This window comes from Cydia amplana, chromosome 10 (assembly GCF_948474715.1).
Source record: "Cydia amplana chromosome 10, ilCydAmpl1.1, whole genome shotgun sequence".
NCBI lineage: Eukaryota > Metazoa > Arthropoda > Insecta > Lepidoptera > Tortricidae > Cydia > Cydia amplana.
Window position 1 is genome coordinate 5,369,176 of NC_086078.1, and position 20,407 is coordinate 5,389,582.

The 20,407-nt window shown below is 37.2% G+C and overlaps 2 protein-coding genes across 2 annotated transcripts in view; one reads left to right on the top strand and one right to left on the bottom strand.

The window, feature by feature from the left end:
* Window positions 1-2,526, bottom strand: part of LOC134651310 (uncharacterized) — a 174,839-nt gene extending 172,313 nt beyond the window's left edge. The window contains exon 1 of the mRNA XM_063506367.1: window positions 2,285-2,526. The gene's annotated coding sequence lies outside the window, so the exon portion shown is untranslated. The remainder of the gene's footprint in view (window positions 1-2,284) is intronic.
* An 8,485-nt stretch (window positions 2,527-11,011) lies between these two features.
* Window positions 11,012-18,513, top strand: LOC134651781 (serine/threonine-protein kinase PAK 3). Its single transcript, XM_063506889.1, has 2 exons — window positions 11,012-11,890; window positions 17,147-18,513. The coding sequence occupies exons 1-2, from the start codon at window positions 11,194-11,196 to the stop codon at window positions 17,938-17,940; spliced, it is 1,491 nt and encodes a 496-aa protein (XP_063362959.1). The 5' UTR covers window positions 11,012-11,193; the 3' UTR covers window positions 17,941-18,513.
* Window positions 18,514-20,407: the final 1,894 nt, after the last annotated feature.

Here is a 20,407-nt window from a genome sequence, read left to right on the forward strand (position 1 = left end):
CTTTTCAAGACTCTTTAGTAAAGAGTCTGAATTCATATTCAAATTATTTGAATATAGGTTAAAGAGTTCTTTACCTATGTTCAAATAATTTGACGTTGTCATGACAGTATGTAAATAAACATGTCAAAGAAAAAGTGTGATCTTATTTGAGAATGATAATAATAAATAATAGAATACCTCCGCTAAACGTATGTATCGTGTTACCGGGTGTCGGTAACATAGTGAGGTGAGGTTTCACTTCTATCGGCACTCCCGGAGTGCAACCGTTGTTGCTTGTTTATTACCTATTGTCAGGGCGTTAGAGTGCGTGTGAGCAGATATTGTGAACACCTTGGCCGCTCCAATATATCTGATGGCGACCGTACTAAAATCTGTTTAGTAGAAACTACTTAGATAGTTGTCTACTCAGAGCATTTTTATTGCCGGCCGGTTAATTAATGTGTTTTTATTGACGGACCGATTAGTGTTCGACATAAACCGAAAGTTTATATCTGACGAGTGACGCCAAATGCCATTAGACTTTAATTTGCTTTGGCTTTAAGTATAAGTGAATGAAAATGCCTTTCTTTCTTCTTTTTCTAAACCAAACGGTATTCAGTACTGTCGCTCTATCTATTACGAACTGATAACTAACATTTCTATAACTTTATTTTCAGCAGATACCTAAATAAAGTCTTTATAACACAAAACGATTATTATTTTCTCAGCTAATTGGTGAATTGACAGATCTTTCTGCCACAAAACAATGTAATAGAAATTTATTTTGTTTTCACACACGGATCTTTTGAAACTAAAGCCAAGTCTTTATTGAAATCAGGTCATTGGCTCGCTGTTAAAAAACTAATGAATTCCCGCGTCAAGTGACGAAAGTTATGCATCAAAATAACCAGTGATATCGATTTGTTTCCATTTTACAACCATGTTTAGGTAACTTTTTTATTTCTAGGTTTTCTAGTACACTATATGTATACATAATAACGGTTTTGACATTACCAAGTTGCAATTACCGGCAATATTTCATATTTTGCACAGCAAATTGCTTAATATATGATAAGAGCTTATATGTAGAGCTATAAAGAGCTTGTCTCGTTGTGTCATCGTTGTACAAAACAATAAATACCTCAATACCTGCGTAAGTTTAGCAGATAGGTATACCTACAGTTAGCAGCATATTCTGCCGGTTATTAAATTTAGCTTGTAAATCTCGTTGTCAATACACGATTTTGTTGTTGTGTGCTTGACTTCAACTCTAGGGCCCATACCATCTTGTGTAATTGTGTACAATAAAGTATTACACATTGTCCTAATTTTCTATGTTGTATGTATGAAAAAAGGTTATTTGCTGCAGAAAAAAATTTACGAGCAACATTTACAGGCAGTTAATTAATGAAACATAGACAATGTTTTCTCTAGTGAGCATAGCGCATCAGTTACGTAAACTGACAGATGGCCTGTCATAAAACAATCTTCTTCCTCGTGTGATGTCACATTGTGTATGACTAGCTTAAATTTAATATAAATATTGGGAAAAGCTTTCCAGACACATCAAAAACGCCCCATTTCGAAATGTAAAATATTTGTAAATAACAGTAACTAATAGAATAGTTACATGAGTAAGCGCTAATATTGATATCTAATTGGTATCACATTTAACATGTCTTAATAGGCCCCTTGATGATTGCATCCTGGGTTCGATTCCAATCCAGGCAGGGGAAAACTCTGGGACTCTATATCCAATCCATTTGACTTCATAGTTTAAAAATCTCCTCGAAATTGAATATTTCATGCTGCTACTTATATGTCTTGGTTTGACCCAATGGTTGACTGGTGGGGAACGCCCTGTGACATTAAGTCCGACATTTGTACATTTTCATTATTTTGTGTTTGTAAAGTTTAAATAAATAAGATACGAATTATGTATCTGCATATGTAGGTTTGTTAGCTTATGTTCCTCTCTGTTTACTCTGTTACTCAATTAGGTACTTTTGCAAAACCGGGAGCATTATGTATGTAGTTGCCATTCCAAATTCGTAGTTAGGTATATGATTTTTAGCGCTAGAATAATGGCGTTGGTAACAGTAGATCTCTGGTAAATACATATGTAGAAGACACGCTCATTAAACTAAGCAGGCTAGTTATATGCATATCATAGATTTTATCGCAATAGTAAAGTTGTAATAAATATTATGAACGCTGCTGCTCAAACGTTGCGCGATCCCCAGCGAACCCGCGCAAAACTTAAGTTCCTGCAAACAGTAATTTTTAAAACATGCATTATACCAACCTTAAGAAAAAAATCCTTTCAATCCTTAATAATGCACCACCGAAACGCACTTTAAAATTCAAATTTCGAACACACACACTAGCGCGCGTCGCTTCCCGTTCGAAAAAAAAATGAAAAACCAAAATGGCGCTTCTACCGCGCACTGGAATTAGTACCTAAAGTCGTTTTGCGTGTTTAGTTGGGTTAGTTGGGGTTAGTCGGGGGAAAACGACAGGCGGACCGCGCGGAGAGGACGTCGAGACTGAGTTTCAGTGGGCGGTTGCCGCCTAGCCGCGGGAAAGTGGCGTGCCTCATGCAATAATGTTCAATTTAACAAAAATATGGCATTATGTATGCTACTGGCCGTAATTTGAGAGGTGCGGAAATTATTTTTTTCAATGCCCGGCCGCCAATAGAAATATTCACTAAACTTGGTCAAGCAGATCTTGTCAGTAGAAAAAGGCGGCAAATTTGAAAAATGTAAGCGCGAAGGGATATCGTCCCATAGAAAATTTGAATTTCTTTTTTTACTGACGACATTTGCTTGACCAGCTAAACATTCCAAAATAGTAGTGTACGTATTCAAATGAACCCTAACCCTTAATTAAGCCCTAACTTTTGTCCTAAAGTCAACTGTCATTTGTGTATCCATTCCAGATCTAGATTGCTTCATCAGCACGGTCGACATCGACATAAGATTTTTGTGTCCATAAGTTAAGTCAATAGTATTGGTATAAATATAAAATAACTGATTATTTTACTGGTTGGTAATCAGTGTCAGTCAGCATTTAATACAAACTGTACTTTATTAAAGGCGTGTCATAGTTCTATAGCATATTCTACTAAATCGAGTGACTTTAATGTTATGTATCTTTTTTTCCCCATTGCATAAAACCATCCCAACATTCATACAACACGTATTAAACAGCCAACGAGCGAATTCAAAAGCTATCAACTAAAAATAACGATAACGTGCGCCTAAAAGAATTGTTTACTCGTCGCCGGGCGTAAGCCTGCTAAGCCAACGGTTATGGTTAAAACTGTAAAAATAGTGATTGTAGTGAAGTGCAGGGTATCGACATCGATATTGATTAGATTCGCCTATTAATTTCACACAGATAGTACGACACAAAAGAAAAAACCCTATAGGCCTATAGGCATGTAGAGTCGGATCGAGCTAACTTTGCATGACATTCGTAGGTATAGTATAGTGATAAAGTGTGGGAATGTCGTCGTAGGATAGGTCGTAGGTGTGAAAATCTATGAATGTGACGTTTACATTAGTGACACCTCCACACTTGTGTTAAAGTCAGATAAATTATGCAATCTATGTTATCTGTTACTGGGCGCGTTTGAAAAGCCTCTAGCTAATTGTATTTTATCATTTATTATCATTATCAAGTAAAACAAGTCACATACCTACTAATTTACATTGTTTTTAAAAGACTAACGGAATCATGATATGACGAGCTTTCTGGACAAGCGAGTCCAGAAAGTGTTAGGTGCCTACGTGAATTCACGGTTATGTACAGTCGATTGTATCTTAGGTATAGTTTTGATAAACCAAATATGTATGCATTACTTATGTACATAAGTTATGTAAAATAAATTCTAGCGAGTAGCTGCCATTTCACACTCTAAAATAAAACAATAGAAAAATTTGATATTTTGGAGGCTCATAAAATTAGATTAAAGTAACTATAATTCGTTGATTTGTTTACTTGCATAAAGATCTGCACAAGTCTTAAATATTATCTTGACAATCAATTTTGCTACGCTTCTCTAAGTATAGATAGGTATTTGTTTTCAACTTCGCTCGAGTAGCTATTTCTTTAACTGACTGTACGCAGTACGCATGCGTGAATTGATGTTCTTAACGGTAAACCACTTATTATTTCGGACTGTGTTTTAAATACCTATTTTATCCAATTTCTTTAATTGTTAACCAATGTGACCGTTTTTGCCTTATCGACATCACTTTTATTAAGTTACCAAAATGGCTTTCACTCCGAAAATAAGCTGATTATAAAATACGTTGCATTAATAAAATGTTAAAGCATATCTCCATTGCGCAAAATTTAACTTTGAAGGCAAGCACTAAGTAACGTAATGAACTATTTACCCACTTCGTATTTAAAAAAACTTCAATGTTGTATTCAGTAGGTATATTCATTTATTTCTTGCTACCATTGTACGACATTATTAGTTAGTATTTACATATTTCTTATGGTACCTATCACATGGACCCTGAATAGGGTGTAGCAAATACAAATAATTTAATTAAGTTACAGTTACTTCACATCTATACATATAATAAAGCTGAAGAGGGTCGAAAGTCTGTACATGGAAGATATTCGAAAAAAAGTTGGTTGGGGATACTTAGAATCGATAACAGAACACGTTCCAACAGTTTTTAGAATTTTTGTCTGTTTGTCTGTTTATCTGTTTATCTGTTTATCTGTTTGTCTGTTTATTTGACCGCGCATCACGTGAAAACGGCTGAACGGATTTTGATGCAAACTTTACTAATCTGTCAAGAAACTCCCAGGCCCTATTTTAGGCTAGAAAAATTCAACCCCTAAAAGGGGGGGTGGCCACTACACTCAATTAAGTTATGTTTGCACCTGAATCTTATGGCGCTAACTTAAGAAAGTGGTGCACACTTTTTTTTTGTGAATGTACTTTGTAAAAAAAACAACATTTTTCTTAGTCAATGTCAAACGTCTTTGCAAATACATATTAAATCACATTTATAGACGGGTCTATCGCGGGTTTATTGACAATAATTAACATTATGTGAAGTGGGTGGTTTGAAAATATGATGTCTACCCCAAACTTTTTCATACACTTTTCGTCGGGTAGTTGCACAAATCTCTGTTTTGACATTTTGTTGGGACATCAGTTAGCCGCGACCATGACCAGTGAAACCTGTGTCGAAACGTCGGTAAATAAAGGTAATAAAATAAATTTCGAGATAGGTCTATAAATGTGAGTTAATATGTGTTCGAAACGCGAAAGTTTTTAAATAGGTATTAAGTAATTGTAAATGTCAAACAATTTGGGACTTGCATTTTAAACGCGTTACCATACCTATCCGAAAAAAACTAATTTTTCGCGAAATTCTCGCAACGTATTGAGGTTACAAGGTAGCACGGTCTCAGGAATCTGAGGAAGAATCGGAGACGTTCACGCAGTGCGAAGAACGGTTGACCGCTCAGCGGATTCGCACGACAGACGCGCTCGACGGTAAGTACTGCGGTGCATCAGCGGGTACTGGAGAGCCCAGCACACACATTAACCTACATTAATACTATTGTTCATCATGTCCCTGACATAGCCTCTCTAATTTTTTTTCTATCAAAAAAAATTCGCGCTCACTACGCTCGCGTTTTTAATACAATTTTAAAGGTTAAGCCTAATCTGATAAAGATGGCATTCTGGGCACCCTACCGAGCGACTACTACTACGACTTAAGCACTGACATCCTGGACGCTTCGGGCCTTTGGCCCTACGCGGAGCTCGGCCTTCGGCTTTCGCATTAGATATCCACACCAAAATTTCACGTAAACCACTGCGGCTATGTCCCTGACATAGCCTCTCTAATTTTTTTTCTATCAAAAAAAATTCGCGCTCGCTACGCTCGCGTTTTTAATACGATTTTAAAGGTTAAGCCTAATTTGATAAAGGTGGCATTCTGGGCACCCTATCGAGCGACTACTACTACGACTTAAACACTTACATCCTGGACGCTTCGGGCCTTTGGCCCTACGCGGAGCTCGGCCTTCGGCCTTCGCATTTAGACACTGATACTATTGTTCTGTGCTTAAGTACTGACAGCCTGGACGCTTCGGGCCTTCGGCCCTACATGGAGCTCGGCCTTCGGCTTTCGCATTAGATATCCACACCAACGTTTCACGTAAACCATTGCGGCTGTGTCCCTGACAACATTACTCCCATCTCTCAATTTTTTTTCTATCAAAAAAAATTCGCGCTCGCTGCGCTCGCGTTTTTAATACGATTTTAAGGGTTAAGCCCTACTTTAATAAAGATGGCATTCTGGGCACCCTACCAAGCGACTACGACTTAGGCCAATTTATAATTTAACATTTTTTTACACTGTTAAAAGTAATCCCCGGTACATACATATATGTAGATATTTAGTTGTGCATACATAAACATAACTGTAAATAAAGTGTAAATACTCGGCCTCAAGTTTTTGATATTTATAATATTCTCCTTTCCTGTAATCTTACTTCTAACTAATATAATATTAGACCTAAATTCGAAAGTTTGTTAGGAAGTATGGATTTCTATGTGTATAAATCTTAATTTTTCATGCTTAGAATGATTTGACTGGAGGACAGAATTGGATGATATTTGCTATGGACATGTTTTGGATAGGTACACTCAAGAACGTAAAAATACAAAAGTAGTACTGTATTGTCCGTTATACACCTTTTTTTTTTTTAAGAGGGGAAATGCTTTAAGCATACCACCCGGCGCGGGGACGGGCCGGGATGGTTATGTGGGACTCCCTGTTGTGAGCTAATGAGACCCCAGGTTTACCCACTAAAACCCCTCTGTTGCCGCCTCGCTGCTATAAGGCGAGGTCCCAGGAACGCCGAAGTACTCTTCCGCAACCTCGCCAGCGGCCGTCCGGACTCGGACCCGACTCTTGGGGAAATCACCCCTTCACCTCATTGGGCGCGTTGGCTACACATCGCGCCTGCCCACGCAGGGGTCCGTTATACACCTACTATAACTCTGTGTCGTTTAAATCACGTCTAATATTGGAATAAGGGCGAAAAAAACTATTGGTTTTGGAGTGTAGTTTTGTTTAGTGGTAAGTACCTACCTAATTGTAAAATATTTTATCTGGACTTCAGTCCGCTAATCGTATCCATCTGTCAACTTTACTTCAAGTTCCGCCTCCAGGGGAGAGAAAGAGAAATTAGGGATGAATTAGCTTACTGACACGGACCGAATTCCACGCGGGCGGAGCCGCGGGCACAGCTAGTAACATAATATACCTACCTACCTAGTGGTTGTTACAAACGTTACCTACCTACTTATACTACGACCTACAACCATAAAATTACATCGGTAATCGACTTTAAAAAAATCTATCATAGTCCCTTGCCCCATAAACACGAATGCCAGAAAATATCCCAGTTTCTACGCGAGCAACAAATGGAAACAGTTTTATTCACAACATGTTCTAGGGGATATTTTTATCTACTCGTATTACTAAACAGGTCTTGGTGTCTTGTGTTTCCTTTTCATTTTTGGTGTCGTTGAAATGTGAAGTACTAGTAGGTACCTACTAAGTCCAACTTGCTAATATGATAATATGAGGTTAACTTAAACTTGGATACCGTAAAACGGGGTGAGTAGGTTTCGCGGGGAGAGGTGGGTTATGAATGGGGAGAGAAGGTTTGAGAGGGGGGTGAGAAGGGATTTTAAGGCTACTGCTACAAAAATAATGTATTCCAATTTAAAATGGAGCTATAGTAATTACGCATAATAAAAAAAAATCGATCCAACAATCTTCCAAAATCACCTTTGTATGAAAACCCCTCTCACCCCAAATACGAGGCACTACGGGGTGAGGTGGGTTTTCCTCTTTATCGTCAAAGTTGTGAAATGGAACGACTTACCCAAAATAAAATAAAAACTAAAATACAAACGTCCGGAACACTTATTATATACACCATTCAGTTTTCATATAAAAATAAAATGTTATTGAGGTTTGAATTTCAGTTTTGACCCTACTCACCCCATTTTACAGTACCTAAGTGATGACAAACTATTACAGGCAAAAACGTTACAGTTGCTATTATTACACATTTCCCGAATTTTACAATCAACTTAATTTTTTTAAAGAATCTTCCTGGCCTTTTTATTACTTTCCATGTCTTCGTAATAAAAAGTAGAGAGTTTAACTACATAATTAACTCTAGTGAAAAGTTTCATCCCTTGGTCAACAAACTTTTTCGATAAATAAAATACGATCCTAATAGATCCTTTCCCATCACTGGTTGCATCGCCTACCCGCTACTTCAGCGTATATCCAGAAGAAAATCAAAACAAACAATCTCATGTAAGCTCTGTTTGCTATCACTTTAAGGTAAAATGAGCCTTATTACTGCCGCTTAGGGTACGACCTCATAGCAAATAGTGAAACTGTATTAAGCTTCCGTGAAAGTTGGTGGACTGAACTTTACCACACTACGAATAATTTACAAAATAAGTGGTCGCAAAGCATTTGGCCGCTCGAGATGACTTATTGACAGATGACTTTAAACCTTCTCACATTAGGTCAAAGCTTATTATTAAAGTTTTTTTGTTACGATATTACAGCGTTTCAGTAGCAGTGACTAGTCAAATCTATTGCAAGAGTGCATTGAAGTGATATTGAGCAGGTGTAGTGTAGGTGTGTAGAATAAACAGCTTTTTATAGACACGGGAAAATAACGCAACCTGTACTGCTTTTAATTGACCGAAGCGTAGCGAAGGTCTACGTTTTGACTCGGGCATTTTGCTTTTGTATGTCCGGATGTTCTCCTCTACAGGTCACAATTCTTAACCGATTCTTGTGAAATTTTGTGACCAGATTCTATGAGTAAATAAATTTTTTTTGTCGATCCCGTTTTTGGAAATTTACAAAAATGGAGGAGTTGTGATACCTCGCGCTTAAACAAATAGTCGTATCGATATCATAAGAGTATTTTCTTTTTGAGACATATTTACATAGTAAATGGCAAATAATGCAGAAAAATTGTATTGCTGGTTTAGGCGGTATTTAGATATTTAGTTTGTACTCGAGAATGAGTAGCCGAATTTCATCAGCTTAACTAAGAACTATCATGGCGCATTTTGTATACAAACGCTTTTTTTGTTTGCACACAGAAAGTCTGGGTTCGATCCCCAGTAAGATATAACTTTTTGTATTTTTTTTAATAAATAAAAATCTTTATATTGTTGATTGATCAAACCGCTGTGTGGCGCTGTCATCGTGCACGGTCCCAATAAACTATGCTCGCGAGGTCTACAGCTCACAGAGCCACTAGTGCTAACATCTGTTTTAACACCTGTGCTGTGTATTTTCTTTGTCGAAATTACGCTTATTAGCAATTACCTATTACCTAAATCGAATATTCAAATGTCACAAACGGACTGCTAACTCGTCTGCGTTGTCTTGTTATAAATGCGGAAGAAGCACGACCATAATACGCCTTAAAAGGTCATTTTATATTGGTCAGTTTGATATTATAAGAAAATTCCATTTTCAAAATTATTAGGTTTTAAGATAACGTAACGTAGCTTACCTACCTAGTTGAGTACCTAGTAGTACTACTATTGGGCAAAGAGAATTAAATCACCTATTGGGCTTAGAAGGACAATATTATTTCCCACACAGTAAAGAGCAGAGTAAGTTCGCGGTTAACTATTTCAAGTAGATACCTATAGTTGGACTGTAAGTAACGTCTCGCACAGATGTTGTTACAGCTAAATTAAGCTTATCACTGGCCATTGACCCTTCTGGTCCGCAGATCGAGCCGCGGTGTGGGCGGCTGAAGATCGGCTAATCTGCGCCGAGCCAATTACGAATTAAATATTTGAGATAGCCCTTGTGACTATGTAGGTAAGCTTTTACAGCCAATGTAGGTGTGTGAATTAAACGCACACTGTGATCCAATTTACTAACTTCCCTTTTAGGGATTTTACTTTCCTTTTAGAACTTCTAAAAATTAACTCCTAAACCAGAACGTGCCAGAACTTTAAAGAAAAACTAGAATATTATGATTTTAGCATACGCATTCTATTTGAATTATTTATTGGTTATCGAATTACCATACAGGATGCATCAGAAAGTTAAAGTGTATTCTGTTTGTTTACAATGAGCATATAAATATCTCTCGATATGATTCAAATACTTTTTTCGCGCACAGTGGTCACCATTAGGGTTGCCAACCGTACTATATTATATAGTATTGTACTATATTTTGGCTCTCTGTACTATATATTTTTGGAAAAATATATAGTACGCTAAAATACTATATTTCCGATTAAACGTATTTGGTGTCTCTGACCATAGGGCTTTAAATCCAGGGCTTGATTTTACTCGCTAAACTGAGCTACTTTTACTGTGGGACAAACCCTAAAATCGGGGAATTTTTTTTGCCTTTTCCATAGAAAACGTCGACATCTGATCAGCTAAACTGTATGAAAAAGTAAAAAATTTTTTTAGAGATTTCGGGGTTGGTGCCATAATAAAAGTAGCTCAGTTTAGCGAGTAGAATCAAGCCCTGGATTTAAAGCCCCATGGTCAGAGACCCCCTGTATTACACTGATGTATAGTATTTTATCTAAAAGTACTATATTTTTTTGAAATGTACTATATTTTTGATGCCTTATTCTGGAAAATACTATATTCCACCAAAAAATAGTTGGCAACCCTAGTCACCATCGATTGGATGAATCATCTTGAGATTCCGGTTTTTATCTGCACAACAGAATGCCAACACTGCGGAATGAAAACGTTCCTTTACTAGTACTGAACGCCAACTACTTGCAACACAACAAAGCAAAATTAAAGTATTTTAAATACGTAATGCTTAAACCAATTTTAAATGCTATATAAATTAACAAAATGATTGCATTTAACTCGTCTTAAACATTTTAATTAGTAGTTGTAACATGGCGAAACGGCTTTAATTGTTAATACGTTCTGCGTAAAACAAGACACTGTCCAGTTGTCCATTTGACAGATACGTGATAAGTACCATTCGTGATTGCAAGCCACTCCTATAGTTGATAAATTAAGTAATTACTTAAATGTATCATGCAAGGAATTTCGATTTAAGTGTACAGTGACGTTATATTGAAATGGTCTAGTGATTTATAAGTGTTAAAAAGACTGAATCAAAATGACGGGGCGCTCGAGGACAGGAGTGTTCGGGAAGCTGTTCGCCAAGAACAAGACCACGAAAGAGGAGCGAGCCACGGAAATTGGTATGCCCACAAACGTCAAACAACACATACATGTGAGTAAGAACTCAGAGACGGGCATGCTGGAAGGGCTCCCGACGTCGTGGCAGCGCTTGCTGAACACGCAGATCACTCCCGCGGAGCAACATGAAAACCCAGACGCGGCCGCCGCCGCGGTCAAGTTCCACATATACACCATCAAAAAAGAAAAAGCGCCCAACGAGCCCTTCAAGCCGTTCGTGACGGAGCAAGCCATCACGGAGGAGGACTTAGAAATAGAAAAGTTATTAGATAAGAAAAACGCTCACCAAAGTCAAGATTCTGACCTGTCTTTCGGGCAGAGCAGCGAGGAGGAAGTGCAAAGCGAGTTGTATGGTGTGCGGCAAACCATGCCTGCGGCACCCACCAAGCAGGGCATGAAGAAGAAAGATGCCATGATGGACCTCACGGCTGTAGTTGAAGACCTCACACTCATCGGGCACGAGGCGGAAGAGAGCCCTATATTAAGGAAAAAAGAGCTTGTAAATGCAACTCTAACTGATGAGGAAATATATGAGGAATTGAAGAGAATTTGTAATAAAGATGATCCCTACATGAGGTTCGAGAGGGTCAAAGACCTTGGTGCTGGAGCCTCAGGTAAATATTTTTTTGTTTTTCCTGCCAGATTCTCATTAGTTTAATATCTGATGAACTAATAATATTGTGTGTCTTTTATCATATATTTTCTGAAACAACCCAAAAAATCAATTTGCCTGTTGAATGGTTTTAACCTGTTAAATATTGATGTTTTTTTTTTAATTCTATTCTAATGCTGTTTTTCCCAATTTGTTTAGTCATAATCTTATTCCTAATATTCCTATAGCCTGTATAAAGTTCAATACATGATAAAATATAAACAAAATAATTTACCTTTATTGACTTGGTCCGACTGAAAAACAACATTGCAGTAAATCTACTGCAACATTATACCAAGTCAAGCCCCTTTTTAACATATATAAATATAAATTAAAGCATGATTTCTTTTATTAAATTATGATCCACAACATGGCATTTTTTATCTTTATTTAACGGCCTGTTTACACATTGATTAGTGTTAAGTGCGAGTTTATACATTTGCCTCTAAACACAAGTAGCAAAAATATGAACTTGCATCAATGTCTAAGCAAGCCTTAACACATAGCAAACATCTACCTAAATTGGCAATGCAGTTAATAACTTAAAAGTATTTTGAATAATTTATTTAATTATAAAATTTCATTTCCTTCAAACAGTCAATTTTGACACTGGTACAATTATTATTTTAATGTGCATCTGTTTAATGATTATTTCCCTAATTTCCAATCAATTTTAATGTTAACAATTTAAATCAGACCAAAGTTCATGTACTTAACGACCAAAATTAAATGTTAATGAGGAATATTTGTTTAGATTTCCAATCTCAATGTAATTACTTCTCTTATGCAACTACTGTCATCATTACTTGCTGTTACTTAGTGGGGTAGAGATAAGGACATAGAGAGATTACACAACTAAATAACAGGTTTATAATTAAATGAAATGATAATTTTAAACACCTATGATAATATGAATAATTTATACACACATCTTAACACCTAAGTTAAAGTAAAAAAAAAAGTAGTTGTAAATAATGCAGGGCTTGGAAACCGTTTTATTTTTCAAACTGGTTACGTTCATTCTCCCGGGAACGAAAAGGATTTCGTTTCCGTTTGCGGTTACCGGTTAAAGAACTGTTCTATTGAGATACTGAATTATGTCAAATTCGTTCGCCTTCCGTTTTTGTGGAACGAAATTAACCGGTTAAATTGAAAATATTGAAGAGAGATAGAAAGAATAAGTATTCCTATCTCTTTCAACGTATGTCAACGAGTTTAACCGAGAGTCTCCGAAAGCCAAAGGTAACCGGTATTATATCGTTCCTTGCGAACCATAAAATTCCGTTCCCTCTTCTTACCGGTTAGGAGAGAAAATGTAATTTTTTAGTTCGCATTCCATCAATTAACCGGTTTTTTAATGAACGAAATAATATAACGGTTTTGGAACGATGTTAACAGGTTTTTCAATACTGGTTCTGAGCCCTGAAATAATGTGCATTACATTATGAGACAAAAGCAATGGGTACCAGTCGCAGTCAAAGCTGCCCTGCCCAGCTAACCATTTCAAAGGATTTTCTATGGATTTTGCATAGGGCTTAATTCATCATACCCTATGCTCATCAATACTCATTGAATTTGATTTAAAAACCGTTATTTTTTTACAATAAATATAATATTAACCATTATTACTATAATAATAAATTAACACATTGCTCCCTCTTAGATAAAAAATCCACAAATCGAATCTTAGAGAATAAATTCGGGGATGATTTTATAGCCAGGGCAGACGGCTCACTCCGCGATTTCGTCCCGTCGCTACAAGTACCTACAAGTACATGAGTACATGCGGCCCACACCCACACCAATTTTGGTGTCTACTGTCTACTGTCAAGCCATAGTAGTTGCTGCGCACCGCTACGGAACGGACGCCTGGGGGCCGATTTTTGAATTTCGATCGCTCGATTTCGGCACTCGAAAACGGAGAAATGCTGATTTTAGAAATACGAACGATAGAAATTGGGAATCTAGTGGTATTGACCACTAATTTTCCATTCTATTAGTAGAATTTACATGCCTAGTAGTGGAGATATTATTTACTGAAAGAAATACACGAAATCGAGCGGTCGTATTTCGAAAATCGGCCCCCTGCTCGCGCATGCGCCACCTAGCGGTCATATCGGCCGTAATAGATAATAGACGCGTTTTGTTAGAGTGAATCTTCTGTACCTAGTACTATTATTTATTCTGTGGCCGGTAAACCGCGGCTCGCGAGCTGCATGCGGCTGTTTGTAGATACGATTGTGGCTCTTTAAGATGACAGATGACTAACATACAGATTTTCATGGTATTTATAGTTTTAGTTTGGTAAACCAAAGGCAGCGAACTATCCTAAGCGACTTCCATATGTTCTATTTATTGGACGAGATGTAGGTATTCAATGAGAATATCTTTTCCGTGACGCCAGTATCACTGCAGTGACGTCCAGTAACGTCAGAAGAACGCACTGTTTGCATATACTATCTGTAGAATAAAATGGGAATTACCCCTTATTATTTAATCTATACTAAAGAGCAATAACCTGCTGTTGCCTGCAGTATTTCCGGACCGATACGAAACCTTCAAGTAAAGAGCGTACTCCCATCTTAAATGGCGGCAACACACTTACAACCCCTCTGGTGTTTCGGATGTCCATGGGCAACGATAATCGCTTACCATTGGCCGATTCGTCCGCTCATTTGCCTCCTATATCACAAAAACAAACACGTGAAAAGTGAAAATAGCCATACAAAGATACGCGAATTTCATATGAACCTGAAGCCTAAAAGTACAAGTATGATTTTTAGATTAATTAGTAATTACTCATTTTACTAATCAGAGGCGATAACAAATGAAAGGTAAAATTACCGCGTTGAGGAAAAACATGAACTTGCAACATTTTGGAACTTCTCTCAGGTCGCAAGTTCGAATCTTGCTCGATGTTTTTTTTTGTCAATGATAAAATTAATAACTTCAGACTTTTAACAATAGGTTTTTCTTGTCCGTTATTAGTTATTACTTTGCACAAATCGTTAAGTCAATGAGAGGGTTCTAACGAGCCCAAACTGGTTATAGGTTGGGGTTGCACGCATTGTTTAATTACATAATTACGCAGTCCCTAAGGCCAACTTCCTATTTCACGGTCAAACCAGTTCGATGATACAATAACTTTCCATTGCCACTGGATTTTAGTAAGTTCAGGGAAATATTACCTTAATTTCTCGCTAGCAGTGATTAGAAACATATATTGCTAACATTACAATTGCTTGTTGCTTCAAAAGATTGAAACTTTCTCATTGACTAACCTATTACTGTGACAGCCAGCCTTGTGAGTGCATAAGTGTAGGCTGTGCAATCTCAAGTAATAAATTCATTTAAATCTGTCCAAGAAATTGCCTTGCGCCAACCAGACTGGAAAGATCTTCAATTGACACTTATCTAATCTAGTTCACCTGACGGATTACTCACTGTGGCGCTCTATTGCCACTGCTATTATGAGTACTGTGACATTGAAAACATTAGGTACATTACATTCCTATCTACACATGGAGTAGAGCATTTTTTTTGATTAACAAGTTGTGTGCTTTGTCTCTTTTTAGGGTTCCGTAGCCAAATGGCAAAAAACGGAACCCTTATAGATTCGTCATGTCTGTCTGTCTGTCTGTCCGTCCGTATGTCACAGCCACTTTTCTCCGAAACTATAAGAACTATACTGTTGAAACTTGGTAAGTAGATGTATTCTGTGAACCGCATTAAGATTTTCACACAAAAATAGAAAAAAAACAATAATTTTTTGGGGTTCCCCATACTTCGAACTGAAACTCAAAATTTTTTTTTCATCAAACCTATACGTGTGGGGTATCCATGGATAGGTCTTCAAAAATGATATTGAGGTTTCTTATATCATTTTTTTCTAAACTGAATAGTTTGCGCGAGAGACACTTCCAAAGTGGTAAAATGTGTGTCCCCCCCCCTGTAACTTCTAAAATAACAGAATGATAAAACTAAAAAAAATATATGATGTACATTACCGTGTAAACTTCCACCGAAAATTGGTTTGAACGAGAGCTAGTAAGTAGTTTTTTTTTAATACGTCATAAATCGCCTAAATACGGAACCCTTCATGGGCGAGTCCGACTCGCACTTGGCCGCTTTTTTTTATAGCAGATCTGCTTAAACGCAAGCGTTTATGCGAGTCACATAATTTATGTGGGTCAATGACCAGTCACAGCTAATTGTACCTAGGTACATGGCGATATTTAAATGGAACTAAGTAAATAACTAATGTGACCAAGTATTTATTTATTTAACATTTAATTGCACAATACAAACAAGTGCGAGTCGGACTCGCCCATGAAGGGTTCCGTATTCAGGGAATTTATGACGTATTAAAAAAAAACTACTTACTAGATCTCGTTCAAACCAATTTTCGGTGGAAGTTTGCATGGTAATGTACATCATATATTTTTTTTAGTTTTATCATTCTCTTATTTTAGAAGTTACAGGGGGGGGGGACACACATTTTACCACTTTGGAAGTGTCTCTCGCGCAAACTATTCAGTTTAGAAAAAAATGATATTAGAAATCTCAATATCATTTTTGAAGACCTATCCATAGATACCCCACACGTATGGGTTTGATGAAAAAAAAAAATTTGAGTTTCAGTTCTAAGTATGGGGAACCCCCAAAATTTATTGTTTTTTTTCTATTTTTGTGTGAAAATCTTAATGCGGTTCACATAATACATCTACTTACCAAGTTTCAACAGTATAGTTCTTATAGTTTCGGAAAAAAGTGGCTGTGACATACGGACGGACAGACAGGCGGACAGACGGACGGACAGACAGACAGACATGACGAATCTATAAGGGTTCCGTTTTTTGCCATTTGGCTACGGAACCCTAAAAAGTATAAATGGCGGATTTGAGGCCTTAATGCATGTTCTACCAGTTAACAATTGAGTCAAACCAGAAGAAAGTTTTGCCTGCGACTTAGTTCGCGTAGTAATTACAAGAACACCTTGAGTCGCGGTCATAAGCATGCACCATCCTCATGAAGCAACAAAAATGTAGATACCATACACATGCCATGCACTGCCATGAGGCCTCTTAATTGTACACACACGTTTTGTGTCGTAATAAACCGCGTTTAGACACGGTCTCCGATGTTGTATGAGCTAAAAGTTGTTTAAAAGACTATCCCAAAGATGTGGTTACTTAAAACTATTTTTCGTCTTCAACAGGTGTGGTGTTTGTGGCGATTGACAGTCAGGACAAATCGCGGGTCGCGATCAAAGACATCGACCTCACGAAGCAGTCCAGAAAAGATCTCATCCTCAACGAAATCAACGTGCTCAAAGGGTTTAACCACAAAAACTTGGTCAATTTCCTCGACGCGTTCCTCAGCTACGACCATCTATGGGTCGCCATGGAACTCCTCGATGGCGGGTCGCTCACAGATGTAGTGACAGAGGTCGTGATGAAGGAGGGACAGATCGCCGCGGTCTGCCGCGAGACCCTCCAAGCTGTAGCCTTCCTTCACTCCAAAGGCACAATTCATAGAGACATTAAATCTGATAACGTACTCTTAGGCATGGACGGAAGCGTCAAAGTCACAGATTTCGGCTTCTGCGCAAATATAGTAGGTGACGAGAAACGACAAACCATGGTAGGTACGCCGTATTGGATGGCGCCCGAGGTAGTCACGAGAAAACAGTACGGGAAGAAAGTGGACGTCTGGTCGCTTGGGATCATGGCTATCGAGATGATAGAAGGCGAGCCCCCGTACATGAAGGAAACTCCGCTAAGAGCGCTATACTTGATAGCTGCTGTGGGGCGGCCAAAGATACCGAGGTGGGAGAATTTGTCGGCAAACTTCCAGGACTTTTTAGACAAGTGCCTTCAAGTAGACGTGGACCTTAGAGCGACAGCTGAGGAGTTGCTAGAGCATCCTTTCCTGCGCTGCGCTATGGAGCTGCGGACGCTAACGCCGCTCATAAAGGCCGCGCAGAAAATCCTGCACAAGAACTTCGACTGAACCCGGAAACTTCCATTCCCTATTTTGTATCGATACAGTTTTGTAGCAGTTTTTTAGAATTTGTACAACGAGGTGCCAAGGGTATTTTTCGATTGGTGTATGACTGAGGTTCGCTATTATTGTAAAGGCTTTGCACTATTGTGCGCGTTGACAATATTACGATTAGAAACGCCAGTATCTATAACTATACGCGTGTTCATGCTCTAGACGTTAATAGCCATTGATGAATAGGCGTAGAATCACAAGATTATTTATTTTGACAATACTACGGCTCGTTTTAGCTTTTGTCTTATCGTCACGGTGGTGCAGATAAGTTATCGCCTCCGATATAGATATGTAACATCACTAACGTACCTAGAGTGATGTTTCCCGTTTGATATTAAGTAAACTTTAAAATTATATATGTACAACAAAAATGCCATAATGGATTTACAATTATTATTTAGATTTCGGTTATAAAATTTAGTTTAAGGAGATAACGTTTTGTAATTTGATTAGATACTTAAAAATACGACATCTGTCCAACGATAGCATTTTCTTACAAATTTAATGGAATTGGTGCGAAGTTTTTATTTATTTACCAAAAATGTACATAAATATTGAATGTAGCTAGTCTTTAAACGTATATTGTAAGCTCTAAATGCTTTGATTTCTATATTTTTCTACCAGAGTTGATCGTTTTATCGTACATGATAATATAGGCATTTTATCACATTCCTGACATTTCTAAAGAAACAGACTGGATTCTAATAATAACTAACCTAAAAAATAACAATATATCGAGATCGAGACTGCAATAACGGTAGACTGAAATATATAATATTTTGCTACTCCGTTTTTATAATACGAATGATGCCAAGAAAGACGTTTTGATATCCTCAATCGATTTTAAAAGTTCGAATTATTTTTGGCACACGTGTAGGTATACATACCTAATGACGGTATAATTCCATCAGGCGATCAGCACCATCCAATGTCAATAATGCTTACTAGATCGTGTATGGTATAATTATTCGCATGTGTCCTTATGGAAGCTAAATTGGAAATGCATTATCCTTTAAGGAAAAATACACTGACGTAATCTAGAGACGTCAAAACAGTTTCATTTATAATAACTGAGGTCGCGACATACCAAAAGAAATAACACATACACATTTTACTTCATCAATCGTATTGGAAGTACGGAGTTGCTACAATCCAACAGTAAAGGAAATAGTAATAGGAACAAAACTATAATGCAGGATTTCCCTTTATGAATCATAATTATTTGGTATATCGAAATAATCAATTCAAACAACAGTTTTACCTTTTAAGCTAGAAGGTTGGAATTGATATAACAGTTCTCATAACTTGTTTTAGTTTTAAACTTTTTCAATAGGTACGTAATTCTAAACTCTGACATTAGAAAATATAAATTCTTGACGTTTTATTTGATGCACTGTAGTGCCCTTACTAACGAGTGTTATTTGAAAATGGACCATATAACCACGGATTAAAGTACATGAATGTACAATACCTATCATTAAAAGTCTTATCGCTAAGGGCATTCTTCCGTTAATCGAACTGAGATTTTTATGAACTACGTCATGCCAAAGGGCAGACGAATTTAATTTTAGTATTATTTTTTATCAGTATCCAATATTGTATTAGTTTGAAAGTTTTTGGTAACATCATTAATGTTCTAACGCCGACCTAAACTTGTATTTTCTAGGTATAAGTATGTCTTGCTATTAAGAGAAATTAAATTACCTATACTTTAATATTCCTGCAAAATTATTTGCGACAAGGACGCGAAAGCGTATACAGCGCTCAAATAAAATCGTCCTTTTGTGTATTACAGTTTATGTCTAATAGCAAGATGTAATAAACTGCTACCTTATTGACCGATCTGAATAATGAGATCCTCAGACGTCACCGATATATGCACGCGATTTAATTTGTAATACATTTTAGTTAACTTACGCGCAAGGAATTCGATCGATCTCCCAAAAACCGCAATAAATCATAAGTCGCATGCGTAATCGGTGAAGTTTGTAGAGGCCCTAAAACGTAATAGGTGCATTAAGGTCGGTCAAGAGGGTTGTTTATAAGTGTAAAGGCTTTATTCGTGTATCGTGGCCTATGCGGGCCTGCCGTTAGTGCCTGCTTAATTCACACGAGGCGTGCTGTTGTACCAAGGTGATATAGAGAAAAGCCACTGTATAAATATATATATTTTAATATAAGTTACGGCTCTTAATGTTATGTAAAGCAAATCAAATGTTATTTTATTATGTTCACAATTTAGTTGATATAATTAACTCTTGATTTAGCATCGATACCGATTCTACCTAAAAGGAACCAATATTAAATCTGTGACTGGCTAAAGAAATCCTTATATAGTTTGTTAAAAAAGGACTGTCTCATTTCAAACATAGACAGAGAGAATCATACTATCTTTGTCTTACACTAGTACTAGCATGTTGTT